Here is a 14,453-nt window from a genome sequence, read left to right as displayed (position 1 = left end):
TAACATATTTTTACAAGAATTGAATGGAGGTACAAGAGTTGTATGGCGCATCGGAACTCGTGCGTTAAAAAAATTGACGCATGGAATGTGAAAGGTTGGCCACCCCTGGTCTAACAGCTCATACAGGAAGGCTGGACAATGGGCCAGGTTGCAATAAGTTGTGGGGGCTGATGAAATCACGTTTGCCACCACAGGAGGAGATAAACTCTCTTTCCGCTGCTGCCATCGGGAAGAAGGTACAAGAGCCTTAGGTCCCACACCAACAGTTTCAGGTACAGTTATTATACTACAACCATCAGGTTCCTGAACCAGATTGGATAACTTCACTCACCTCGATACTGAACTGACTCCACAACCTATAGACTCCCTTTCAAGGACTCTATAACTTATGTTCTCAATATTATTTATTATTTATTACATTTATTTATTATTATTTGGGTGTTTTGTTTTTGTATTTACACTGTTTGTTTTCTTTTGCACATTGGTTGCCTGAGTTTGTGTGTAGTTTTTTCATTGACTCTATTGTGTTTCTTTGTGAATGCCTGCAAGAAAATGAACCTCAGGGTGATATATGGTGACATACACATACTTTGTTAATAAATTTACTTTGAACTTTGAAACATGAGGGAAATTAATATGGCCTGACACCAATCGAATCCTGTAAATGTTGGGCTTTAGTCAGTTGAAGAATTTTACCAAGTTTCAATAAATAAAACCGTTCAGTCCATGTTCACTCATGCAGTAAGGTAAAAGCTTTATATTTACCATTTCCAAATCTCCAGTATATAGGAGTTGATTTTGGAAATAAAATGTAACAAAAGGTAGGTATGGCCCTGCATGCTAAGTGCCTGTGACTGGGTAGGAATTATTTATTTACTGTACTTGTTTAGAGATACAGAGCAGAACAGGTCCTTCCAGCCCAATGACCACACTCCTCAGCAACCCAACTATATAACACTCAGGACAAATTACAATGACCAGTTAACCTACTCACCAGTACATCTTTGGACTAGGAATTGGAGCGCCTAGAGGAAGCCCATGCACGCACAAGGAGAACGCACAGGGGGTGAATTGAATTCTGAACTCAGTAGCGTCCCAAGCTCTAACCGTGTTGCGCTGACTGCTATGCTTGCATCCCAGGGTCACGACCTAAAATGAGAAGAAAACCCTCCCCTCCCCCACAACGTAAGGCTGGTCCCTCCAGAAAAGCATGAACATTTCACTGGATGGGAGAGTAACTCAACATGGAAACGGGTCTTGGGTCTGGTGAGTCAATGCTTTTCCCTGTCGACTGAGAAATTGTCCATTAACGATGGACACCAGAATGTAAGGATATTTTCATGCATCTCAGACTGGTAAACGGATTAAGAGTAGGTTACATGGTCGGCACAACACTGTGGGCCGAAGGGCCTGTGATGTGCTGTAGATTTCTATGTTTCTCTGTAGGTTGAGTGGAAATAGATTGCTGTTGGCCAGTGATGACTCAATGGGCCGAAGGGCCTCATTCCATTCCATGGCTCTCTAACTCTATGGATGACATCTGCACTGCACTGAAAGTTCAAATTTATTATCAAAGTACAAATATGTCACCATATACCACCCTGAGATTTATTTTCTTGTGGGTGTACTCAATAAATCTATAGAATAATAACCATAACAGAATCAATGAAAGACTGCACCAACTCAAGCATTCAACCTGAGTGCAGAAGACAACAAACTGTGCAAATACAAAAAGAATGAAATAATAATAATAAATAAGTAAGCAATAAAAGTCAAGAACATGAGATGAAGAGTAAATTGCTGGCTGACTATTTTCATATTTGCATCACGATTGACCTTGCATTATTTTTAAGAAGGAACAGAAATGCATTTCTTTGCTTTAATCAGAACTTTAAGAAGATGTACCCATGAGTGCCAATGTTCCAGCACTTACCCAGCATTCCTTTATTGGAGTCTGACATGCACATGTCTCTTTCCGCTGTGGGCAGTGCAAAGCCTACCACAAACACCTCTACTCCATCAGCCATTAGGGCCAAACCGAGGACAAAGAAGAGCATCCACTGGAAACGCCCGTGCCCGCACTCCTCAATGATCGACTCGTACTGGTGCGCCAGCTGCTCCTCATCCTTCATGCGCTCCGCCATGAGGTCTGCTTGGTCCCTGTACTCATCTGAAATGGGTTGAGCTGCTGCCATCCGATTGGCTTTAATGTCATCGGGGTGGGGGATTCCCTGATATTCCCCCTCATAGATTTCATCATCTTCGTCGTGCCCCTCCGTGGCATCGCTGTCAGCGTCCTCCTGCACTTGAGGCTCACCACTGTTGTAATAATCCCCATCGTAGGAGGCATAGTCCCCACCGCCATCATATCGATTGTAGGAATCCTGCATCCTTCCATGCCTCTTGGCCTCGTTGGCAATGTCCTTAGCTCCTTGGAAGAAGTTTGAATTATTCCCAAATCTGTCGTCCATTATGCTTTCTAAAAACTAGATTTTTTTCCGACGTACACCTCGACTACAGGGACATGGTCTTATCAACAACGTATTTCCACTGTTAAAAGACAGGCACAATCAATATAATGGCAAGTGATAGATGTTCTTCTGTTGATTTCCCAGGAGAACTCAGTTGAAGAAATAACACTGAATCCTTTAACTGGTTCTTCAGCTCCACAATGAGGTCACTGCATCTCTCCCAGAGGGAGACGGGTGTAATCAGGGAGAGAGCAAGGCAATCCTTCCAGTCAGTTCTAAAAAGCACAGCCCTCGAGCTCTGTTGGTGCTTTGAAGTGATGAATAACCTTTAGCAGGATTCATTGATCAGCCCCAATGGTAAATTTCTGCAAAAGAAGACAAAAAAGAAAATAAAATTTGACTTCTCAAAGGCATGAATTGAAACGAAATGACTTAATTTTGCAACATGTCTCTTTTTGATCTCGTTTTAAATTGGGTTGCTGTTTTTACGGATGTCTGGCTTACTGTTTACAGTCCTTAGGGACTTCATCAATGCTCAGTGGAATCCCAGTATTTGGTTTATTAACTATGAAGCTTTAAATTAAATGTGCTGAAGGTGACTATTTCCATCATCTTTCCAACACACCTGGCTTCACCAATCACTTTCTAGCTGTCTTCCTTCCCTAACCCCCAGCTTTTTATTCTGGCATCCTCGCCCTTCCTTGTCATCCTGAAGAAGGGTCTTGGCCCCAAATGATGACTGTTTATTCTGCTCAATAGATGCTCCCTGACCTGCTGAGTTCCTCCAGCATTTTGCGTGTGCCACTCTGGATTTCCAGCAACTGCGGAATTTCTAGTGTTTACTATTTCCATCGTGTTTGGGTTGAAGATGACAATTTTCATCATGTTGCAACATTTTTTGACAGACTCCCTCATGACCAGTTGTTCCCATGTTTGTGTAGCCGGGACGCCCTGCCGTGCCTGCTGCAACGTAAACGGAAACCGCATTGGTCAACACCCCCGATGTGGAGACTTCAATGCACAGGATCGGAAAAGGCTGTGGAGGGTCATAGACTCAGCCAGTTCTATCACAGGCACCAGCCTCCACACCATCGAGGACACCTACAAAAAGAGGGGCCTCAAGAAGATGACATTCATCATTAAGGACCCTCACTATCTAGGATATGCCTTCTTTTCATTGCTACAATCAAGGAGGAGGCACTGGAGCCTAAAGACACACACGCAATATTTTAGAAACAATTTCTTCCCCCTGCCCCCACCATTGGATTTCTGAATGGTCTATGAACCATGACTGCTACCTCAATACACATAATGTGCTGGAGGAGCTCAGCAGATCAGGCAGCATCTATGCTTGGGAATAAACAGTTGAGGTTTTGGACCAAGGCTCTTCATCAGAGTTGACTCTTTACTCCCATCCATAGATGCTGCCTGACCTACTGAGCTCCTCCAGCACATTGTGTGAATTGCTCTAGATTTCCAGCATCTGCAGTACCTCGTGTGTCTATGAGCACCACCTCGCAATTTTACTCTCTTTTTGCTATTTTTAATTATTTTATTGTAACACATATTTTTTCATATATTGCACTGACCTGCTGCTACAAAGTAATAAATTTCAAGACCTACTGTACGTCAGTGACAGTAAACCTGATTCTGATTATGAAAGAGTTTGTTCTGTGGAGATAGAAAACAACCCCTTCATTCTATATCCTCTCCCCTGCATGACGATCTTAGCCAGAGCAAACCAGCAACCAACTTGGCCCGGACAGTTAACCAGCCATCAGGATCCAGGTAATTTGTTCACTAAGTCTGCCAAAGGCTACCCACCAATCAACTCGACTAGAGGTGGAATAGGCAGCCAGCACAGAGGAAGTCAGTGAAGATGAGTCCGGAATTGTTACAAGACTGATTGCAGGGATAATAGATCTTAGTTATCTGGGTAGACTTTGAAGTTTTTCATGGAATAGAGCAGACTGAGAGGGGTTTGGATAGAGCTGGTTAAAGTCATGAAGGTTTTAAACGGAGTGAACAGAGAGAAACTCCCCAAAATGATCAATAACCTGGGATGCCTAAGACTTTTGCACAGTACTGTATTTGCCAAAATGGAGTGAAGAGCGAATTTGTAAACCTGATGGATGTTGGGAATGGCGAGGGTGAAGCGCTGTGGGAGGGGTATGGGACAGGTGGCAGTGCCAGGGGTGAAGGGTGGTGCAGGTGCAGACACACCCAGCCCTGAGACACCGGGCAGGGTGATTTGATTCCAAACAACTGGGTTATTGATCATCACAGAATGCCTCTCTGGTGCTTCCTGCTCCCTCTCCTCTCCCTTCCCCATTTCCCAACCATGATTCCCCTCTCCCTGCCCCCTTCCCACTCTCAGTCCACAATAAAGATCCATATCAGAATCAGGTTTATCATCAACTCACGTATGTCATGAAATCTGTTTTTTTTTGTGGCAGCAGTACAGTGCAATACATAAAATGACTACAGTACTGTGCTAAAGTATCAGGCAGTCTAGCTATAGACATGTGCCTAAGACTTATATATGTGCACAATATTGTAAAATGAACGGAATTGGTATCAAAAGTAATGGAGGATAAAAGCCTTTTAACCCAGTGTGTGGTTAGGATTTGGAAAGTACCGCACTGGATAATGAAGGCAGTTTTAATAATGCATTCATAGTGGAACTGAGTACACAGGGATGTGAGGAAAAGAAGATAAACTGAATTACTGTTGCATAGAGCACTCATTGCCAAATGGGGTCCATCCGTACTGTAACCTGTGTGTGCGTGTCTATATTGAATAACGAATACACTGTGACTTATAATTTCAAAAGCTTCTGAACCACTCACACCCCTCTTTAGATCGGCAGCACAGCACTGGAATCTGCGAGCAATTTCATATCCTGGCCGTGCAACAGCGCATGGTCCCGTAACACATTCTACACAACCATGAAAGCTCGCCCATGCCTGTACTTTCTGAGGAGGGTGGAGACAGCTGGACTGTGCATATCTATGCTCATGTCATTCTACTGAGAGCGCAGTAGAGAGCATCGTAACATGCTGCATTACTGCATGGTACGGAAACTGCACAGAGCCGGTCAGGAAGGCTCTAGAATGAGTAGCCAAAACTGGCCAACGAATCAATGGCACCAGCCTACCCACCACCAAGGATATACACAGAGAAAGGTGCGGGAAAAGGGCCAGTTCACGTTATGAAGGATCCTCCCCACCCTGCTCATAGACTGCTTCTTCCACTCCCATACGGGAGAAGGATACACAGCATCCACACCAGGACCACCACACACAAAAAGAGTTACTTTCCCAGAGCAGCAAGGCTAATTAACACCTCCAACCATTAACCCATTCCTCCACACCCCAACCACCACGACTTTATCAGAGTCACATTATGTACAGACACTCCTGTGCGAGGCATCACTTTATGGACATAGTGTATAATCAATTTATGTATATAAGTTATCTCATGTATTTATATTTATTGTGTTATTTATCATACTGTATTTTTCGTGCTGCAAGAAAGCCCGTTATTATTTTGTTGTCCTTTACATTTGTGTACTGGAAATGACATTAAACAATCTTGAACCTTCAGATGCTGGAGATCTGAGCAACACACACAAAATGCCGGAGGTACTCAGCAGGTCATCGTCATCAATGGAGGGGAATAAACAGTTGATGTTTCAGGCCAAGACTTTTCACCAGGAGAGGATGGAGGGTCTTGGACCAAATTATCGACTGTTCATTCCCCTTCATAGATGCTGCCAGATTTACCGAGTCCCTCCAGAATTTTGTGGAGGATGCAATGTGATAGACTTTCTTTTCCACCTCTCTCTGCCCCATTTAGGAAGGGGCTTTTGGGGCAGCTTCTACCCCGCTGCCAACAAATTTTAGGAACAGCTTCCACCTCTTCTCTATTTCTGAATGGACAATGAACAAACCCGTAAACACTACCTCACTATTTTTGCTCTCTTTAGTACTACTTAATTAATTTAATTTTATGCAGTACTGTGCAAAAGTCTTCAGCACAGATACATAGCAAGGGTGACCTAAGACTTTTGCACAGTACTGTAGTAATGTTATATATTGCACTGTACTGCTGCCGCAAAAAAAAAAAATTCACGTGAGTGACGATAAACCTGATTCTGATATGGGTCTCTATTGTGGACTAGAGTGGGAAGGGGGGCAGAGAGAGGGGAATCATGGTTGGGAAAAGGGGGAAGGGAGAGGGGAGGGAACAGGAAGCACCAGAGAGACATTCTGTAATGATCAATAAACCAATTGTTTGGAATCAAACGAACTTGCCTGGTGCCTCAGGGATGGGTGCACCGGCATCAATGCCAACCCCACCCCTGGCACTCCTTCTCTGCCACCTGTCCCACACCCTCCCGTGGCGCTCCACCCTCACCATTCCCAACATCCTTTGCTCACTTCAGATTTACAAACTCGCCCTCCGCTCCACAATGACAAATACAGTTTTGTGCAAGTCTTGGGTACCCTGGCTATATACATGTATCTAAGACCTTTGCACAGTATTGCATATTATATGCATTTATAATTGCAATTTATAACAATTTTTATGTATTGAAAATACATAACAGAGTTCACTACACGTCAATGATATTAAACATGATTCTGATTCTGATTTTCGTAATCCCAGGGGAATGACCTAAGAACTATTGTTCTGTGTTCACACCAGTAATGGACGTTGTGTTAATCTGACACCTCTAGTGAAGGAACAGCATTCTTGCCTCTAAACTTCTCCAACACTGGAATGGAGTGTACTATTCAGCCCATCTGAATCTCTTCTAGCATTTGTTTAGGTTGTTACTTATCTGTATTCTATTCTTATGTCTCTATCCAAAGCAGTTTGAACAATCTGGCCAGGTACTAAAGACCTGTGCTGATCAATTGGCTGGAGTGTTCACTGAGATCTTTAACAGGTCACTTCAGCAATCTGAGGTACCACTGCTTCAAGCAGCCTTCACATGCACCAGTGTTTCATGAAGAATGTGGTAACCTGTCTTAATGACTATCATCAAGTAGCACTTACTTCCACAGTGATGAAGTGCTTTGAGAGGTTGGTGATAAAACGTATCAACTCCTGCCTGAAAAGCAACTTGGATCCGCTGCAATTTGCCTACTGGCGAAATTGGTCACAGCAGGTACCGTCTCATTGGCTCTTCACACAACCCTGGAACATCTGGACAGCAAAGGTGCAAACATCAGGATGCTCTTTACCGACTACAGCTTGGCATTTAATACTATCATCCGCTCAAAACTATCAGTAAGCTTCAATATCTGCTTGTGCAATCGGATCCTCAATTTCCTCATTTGCAATTGGATTGGCAACAACATCTTCTCCACAATCTCAGTTAACACAGGTGCAACACCAGATGTGTGCTTAGACCCCGCTCTGCTTGCTTTATCACTGCAAGGCTAAGCACAGCTCGAATGCCATATTCAGGTTTGCTGATGTCACCGCTGTCACAGGGCAAATCAAAGCTGGTGGTGAATCAGCATAAAGGCGGGAGATTGAAAATCTTGCTGAGGGGTGTCACAGCTACAGCCTCTTACTCAATGTCAGGAAGGTCAAGGAGTTGATTATTGACTTCAGGAGGAGGAAACTCATCGAAGGATCAGAGATGAAGAGGGTCAGCAACTTTAAAATCCTTCGTGTTATCATTTCAGGGGACCTGTCCTGGGGCCGGCTTGAAAGTGCAATTATGAAGAAAGCACAGCAGCACCTATACTTCCTTAGAAGGTGGAGAAGATTTGGCTCGGCATCTAAAATTTCTACAGATGTGTGACGAAGAGTATATTGACTGGTTGCATCATAGCCTGGTATGGAAACACCAATGTCCTAGAACAGAAAATCCTACAAAATGTAACGAATGCAACCTAGTCCATCATGGGTAGAGCCCACCCCAGAATTAAAGCGCATCTACCTAGAGTGGTGTTTCAGGAAAGCAGCATCCTTCATCAGGGACCCCCACCACCAAGATCATGCCCTCTTGTCTCTTCATCCGATCAGGAAGAAGGTACAGGCGTGCTAGAAACAAATGAGTATAGCTACATATTCTCGTTTTGCTAGTTGTTTAGTCTAGTGGAGAGTGAGTAAGCCACAGTGAACAATATTTTTTGTTGACCATTGAGTGGAATGTTATTAGGCTGCTTAAATACTCTAAGTAGTTACCCTAACATCACTATTTTGCTAACTAGATCGCTAACTGGAATGCCATTAGAAAGTTTAGTTACCTTATTCGAATGCTGATATTGCTATTAGACTGCTAATTAGACTGTTATATCACTAATTTGTTTTGTTAGATTTTATCACTATAAAATTGTTCAGCTTTGCTGGTTTAGTAATAAAGAATCGGACAGACTTTTTTCGATTTGGAACTTCATTATTTGGAAGCGTGTCATACCCTGGCTTTGCGTCTCAGTGGTTTTGGTTTGTTTTCAAATAACCGCTGCACCCACTACTGTCTGTAAAGAGATTTTCTGTTCTCCCCATGATTGCATGGGCTTCCTCCGGGTGCTCTGGTTTCCTCCCACATTCCAAAGATTAGGGTTAGTAAATTGTGGGCATACTATGTTGCCGTTGGCAACACTTGCAGTCTGCTTAGCAATTTCCTTGCCGATTTAATTTGACAAAAGCAAAAAATTTTACTGTATAATTCCATGTACATCTGACAAATAAAGTTAGAAAAAAAACTGTGCTCTACAAATGATCAGCTAGTTGCTAAGCTGTCAGCTGACCTATACTGACATCATGTGTCCACTGTTTTACATTAACAGGGAGTCCCTGTACAATTATTATGCTGCACTGAAGACCAAACTGCAATGCAATCAGTGCAAATTGTCTGGACCCTTGGATTAAATTACGTTGTCAAATGTACTCTCAGATACTTAGTCATGTTTCTTGTTTTCCTGTAAGGCTGGAGATGTCAGTCCTGATGAGCCAGAGATTACAGCATGTTCCTCACTCAAACAAACTATGATAAAATGCACCATTTCAGGTGTAGTTTGTGCTTTGCTGGAGAAAGTCTCCGCTGTCTCAATATGCTTTAACTCCAACCTAGACGGTGATAACCTCCTGCCCTCGTGGACTGGTGTGATATTTCTATTTCCTATCTCAACATCCATATGGTCTCTCTATGGGATTGCCATCTTGGTGCCAATGACGCACAGTTGGCCAACAGTCACAATCTGGTGTTTTATTTTTTTTGGCTTCCGGTCTGGCTGTGAAAAATCAGCAGCGGTTAGCAACCGAGGAACTGCTTTCAAAAACACCAAAAAGAATTAGCGACCTGACAGACAGGATAAGATATCAGGAGGACACAATTTAATAGAATTAACAGAATGAGATCATGTATTTCATAAGACCATAAGACAGAAATAACACACATTAAATGCTGGAGGAACTCATCAGACCAGGCATCATTTTTGAAAAGGAGTAAATAGTCGACATTTCAGGCCAAGACCCTTCATCAGGACCGATGCAGCGTGGACAGCTGAGTTCCTCCAGCATTTTGTGTGTGTTGCTTTGGATTTCCAGCATCTGCAGTTTTTCTTGTGTTTGTGCTTCTTAACTAATTTATTTTCCTTATCAACACCATTCTCCTGCCTTCTCCCCTTGTTATGCCTTTAAGGGGATTAATAATAATCACCTTTAATCACCTGTAATCACCTTTAATACTCCATTAATCAAGAACCGATCAACCTCCACTTTAACTATAGTCAATGCCTTAGCCTCCACAGCAATGAATTCCACAGATTGGCCACCATCTAGCTAAAGAAACCCCTCCTCACCTCTGTTCTAAAGGTACGTCCTTCTATTCTGAGGCAGTTCCCTTTGGTCCTAGACTCTCCAGCTATTGGAAATATCCTCGGCACATCTACTCTATGTAGGCTTTTTAATATTCTATATGTTTCAATGAAATACCTGTAATCTTTGATGCCCCTACTAATCACGGACCTGTGCAGGAGTAGTAATTGACTATAAATTAATGAGAAGGCCTGAAAAAAGTGGAGGAAGAGAGACCTGGTGTCAAAATACCTGATTTGATGAGAATATAAGTATATATAGAGTAACATACAAGGGCAAAAGCAATTTTTTGCAGAATTATGTCTGCTGATGACTTTTCTCCAAGAAGTTATGTCATAGTGAAACAACCTTTTCAGTTTGACCATCACTAAAAGTGATCTTAGGGGAAAAAGCAATGAAGTCTTGGAATTATAGTTCAGGCAAGAGAAATATTGTCTCCATCAATCAGTTCATTACAGAATATCACATGTCTTAGAATTGTATTCTATTTCTTATTTCATTATTTTGGACAGATAAAGAACAATTTATGTGCCACAAATACATCTCCACTACATCACTGTAATGGTACTCACATATTTAATACTTTTGCAATAAATAATTATCGTACATGGAGGAGGAGTGAAGTTATCTCCTTTGATTCAATAGCCTGGTGGTTGAGGGGTAGTAACTGTTCCTAAACCTGGCCGTGAGTGCTGAGGCTCCTGTGCCTTCATCCTGATGGCAGCAGTGAGAACAAGTATCCTGACGTACCATAGCATGGGAGATGAATGGAGAGCAGATATTTGCGGTGAACAGAAATATTAGTTTTTGGAGCACAGACGCCCCTTATTGAATCTTGGAAGGAGGAAACATCAACTGTGGAATGTCAATGATTGCAAGTCAGAAAGCTGAGAATTCCAAAATCTGTTCCAGGAGCAGGATAAACGTGTTACGTTGAAAGCAATCTTAATATCAGTATCATGCATTCAGCTTGGCTTGTCAGATTTATTGCTGTTTCCCCACATTCACAGGGCTGATGTGGCTACAGACAGACTGTGCAACCTACCAAATATTGAAAGGTCAAAATAGAGTGGACATAAAGAGGATGTTTCCAATAGTGGGAGAGTCTAGGAGCAGAGAGCACAGCCTCAGAATGTAAGGACGTCTCTTTAGAACAAAGAAGAGGAGGAATTTATTTAGCCAAAGGGTGATAAATCTGTGGAATTCATTGCCACGGCTGGATTTGCAGGCAAAGTCAATGGGTATATTTAAATAACAAACAAACTAACAAATAATAAAAAAAATAAGAGTTTGATTGGTTCTTCATTAGTAAGGGTGCCAAAGGTTAAAGGGCAAAGGCAGGAGAATGAGGCTGAGAGGGAAAATAAATCAGACTCGATGGGCTGAATAGCCCAATTCGGCTCCTATATGTTATAGTCTTATGCTGTAGCATGCAGGTGCATCTGTCCCATTTCTTTCTGAGAGCTGAACCATTTCATGTTTGCTTTCCATGACGATAATGGGCGAACAAAACTGTATGCAATACTTCAGATGCAGCCACACTAGAGCTTTATAAAACTACAACATAACTTCCTGACATACGAACTCAAAGCCCTGGTTGATAAAGGAAAGCATGTCATGTGGCTTCTTAACCACCCTATCAAGCTGTATAGGCACTTCCGGAGAGCCATGAACTTGGATGCCCAAGACCCCTCTGTACCCTTAACAGCGGACTGTCTCTTTGCACTTAACCAACCAAGATGCAACACTTCACATTTGCCTGAGTCAAATGATATAGAAAATTATATAAAAATAAAGCTAATGTTTTCTTTAGACTTTAAATGGTCTGTTGACATTTTGGGTCGAGAATGTTCATCTGATTGCTGTTCATTGCACCTGTACCTCACCATCCTTGAGCCCATGACAATAAACTTGATTTGCAGAGATTTGGTATGTCACCAAAGACACTTGCAAATTTCTACAGTTGTACTGTGGAGAGCATTCTAACTGTCTACATCACCGTCTGGTTGGGGGGTGGGGGTGCTAATGCACAGGATTGAGATAAGCTACAGAGAGTTGTAAACTCAGCCAGCTCCATCATATGCACTAGCCTCCCCAGCATTCAAGATATCTTTCAAGGAGCGATGCTTCGAAAAGGCAGGGTCTGTCATTAAGGACCTTCATCACCCTTGTCATGCCCTCTTCTCATTGCTACCATCATGAAGGAGGTACAGAAGTCTGAAGGCACACACTCAATGATTCAGGAACAGCTTCTTCCCCTCTGCCATCAGATTTCTGAATGGACATTGAACCCGTGAACGCTACCTCACTACCTTTTTGTTTCTGTTTTTACATTACTTATTTAACTATTTCATATATATATATACAACGTAATTCACAGTTTTTTTCTCTTACTATGTATTGCTTTATACAGCTGCTGCTGCAAAGACAACAAACTTCACAACATATGTCATTGATATTAAACCTGATTCTGATAGACATAAGAAAGAAATGCAAATTAATTTGCAGAAGAAGAGAAGGTGAGAGAGGGATATATAGAAAAAAGAGAAAGAATGTGTTAGGGCATACATAAACAATCGTTCTAGAAAGTACACAGAACATTGATAATTACAGCACTCTACAGGCCCTTCGGACTATGATGTTGTGCTGACCTATTAACCTAATATAAGATTAATCTAACCCTTCCTCCTACATAAGCCCTCCATTTTTCTCTCGTCCACAAGCCTATCTCGGAGTCTCTGCCACCACCCCTAGCAGCACGTTCCATGTACCCACTGGTCTAAGATACTAAAATGCTAGGTTAGACTGTAGCTTTTGATGGACTCTAGATCGAGGTCTCTTTGGGCGGGAGGGGGGCGGGTTGCTATTGCTTCCATGGTGGAGCGGGGTGGGGGCGGGAGTTCAGTGCTTTTGCTGGTGCAGATGCTGGGAGGGGGCCTTTGGGGTCCTGATGTTTCTATCATTCATTTTTTGGAGATTCTTGTTTCTTGGGTCTGTGAAGAGTAAGAATTTCAAGTTGCATACCGTCTACACTCACTGACATTAAATTGAACCATTTGAACCACTCTATGTGTAACTCATTACCTCTACTTCCCCCCCCCAACACTTTTATCCAATCATCTTAAAGTTGTCCAACTTAATATTTGCCGTGTCCATCCTGTACCTCTTATCACCTTGTACATCTTAACAAGTCACTTCTCACCCTCCTTCACGCCAAAGAGAACTCCTTGTTTTCTTTTTTAAACAAAAAGCCAAATATAGTTTCATTATGCAATCCCTTTAATTGGGTTTATGAGAGAATCCCATGAGGAGTTCTCCATCAGCCTGCTGACGTTATTCCAACTCCCCAAATGGTTTCATAATTTATTCCATTTGACAGGAGCTGCTGTGGGTTATTTTGTTCCTGCAGAGTGGCTGGTTTTGCTTTTTTTTTCATTCTTTGTTTTGTTAAAGTCAGATATATTAATTAGATTGAAAGAAACCCGATCCACACCTTGAGCTCAGTATCAGCAAACATTGTGTCTAAGTCAGGAATGGAATATTGTGTTTAGAGATAATCTCCTGCTTTCCTACAACGACAATGTTCCTTAAAACCACCTACAGGAGATAGTAAACACACGAGATTCTGCGAAGACTGGAAATCCAGAGTAACACACACACACAATGCTGGAGGAACCCAGCAGGTCAGGCAGCATCTATGGAGGGGAATGAACACTTGATGTATTGGGCTGAGATCATTGAACAGGACTAGAAAGAAGGCAGAATAGGCAAGTGAGGGTGGGTGAGGGGTGCAAGTCTGAAAGACCAGGTGAAGGGGAAGGTGGGGATGAAGTAAGGAGAATGGAGGTGATTGGTGGAAAAGGTAAAGGGCTGAAGATGGGGAAATCTAATTAGATAGGACAGCAGATGATGGAAGAAAGGGAAGGAGAAGAGGCACCAGAGGGAGATGATGGGAATGGATGAGAGACTAACTACAATGGTCAACGAGAAAAGAGAGGGGAGAAGTGGGAGAAATTACCGGAAGTTAGAGAAATCAATGTTCATGCCATCAGGTTGGAGACTACCCAGAGAGATGGCCTCTCCTTAGAGAGTCTTTCAATCTAAGTGCAGTTGTGGAGGTAGAGAAAACCATGGACCAAC

At 42.5% G+C, this 14,453-nt stretch overlaps 1 protein-coding gene across 1 annotated transcript in view; it reads right to left on the bottom strand.

Annotated features, from left to right (window-relative positions):
* The window catches only part of LOC140209696 (synaptic vesicle glycoprotein 2B-like), a 194,625-nt gene that overhangs the window by 76,970 nt on the left and 103,202 nt on the right, over positions 1 to 14,453 (bottom strand). Inside the window, exon 2 of the mRNA XM_072278089.1 lies at positions 1,934 to 2,836. Within this exon, the coding sequence (XP_072134190.1) occupies positions 1,934 to 2,471 (538 nt within the window). The 5' untranslated portion in view covers positions 2,472 to 2,836. The remainder of the gene's footprint in view (positions 1 to 1,933; positions 2,837 to 14,453) is intronic.

The sequence above is a fragment of the Mobula birostris genome, chromosome 14 (assembly GCF_030028105.1).
Source record: "Mobula birostris isolate sMobBir1 chromosome 14, sMobBir1.hap1, whole genome shotgun sequence".
Classification (NCBI taxonomy): domain Eukaryota; kingdom Metazoa; phylum Chordata; class Chondrichthyes; order Myliobatiformes; family Myliobatidae; genus Mobula; species Mobula birostris.
Note: the sequence above shows the minus strand (reverse complement) of the source record. Positions and strands in the feature narration are given on the sequence as shown.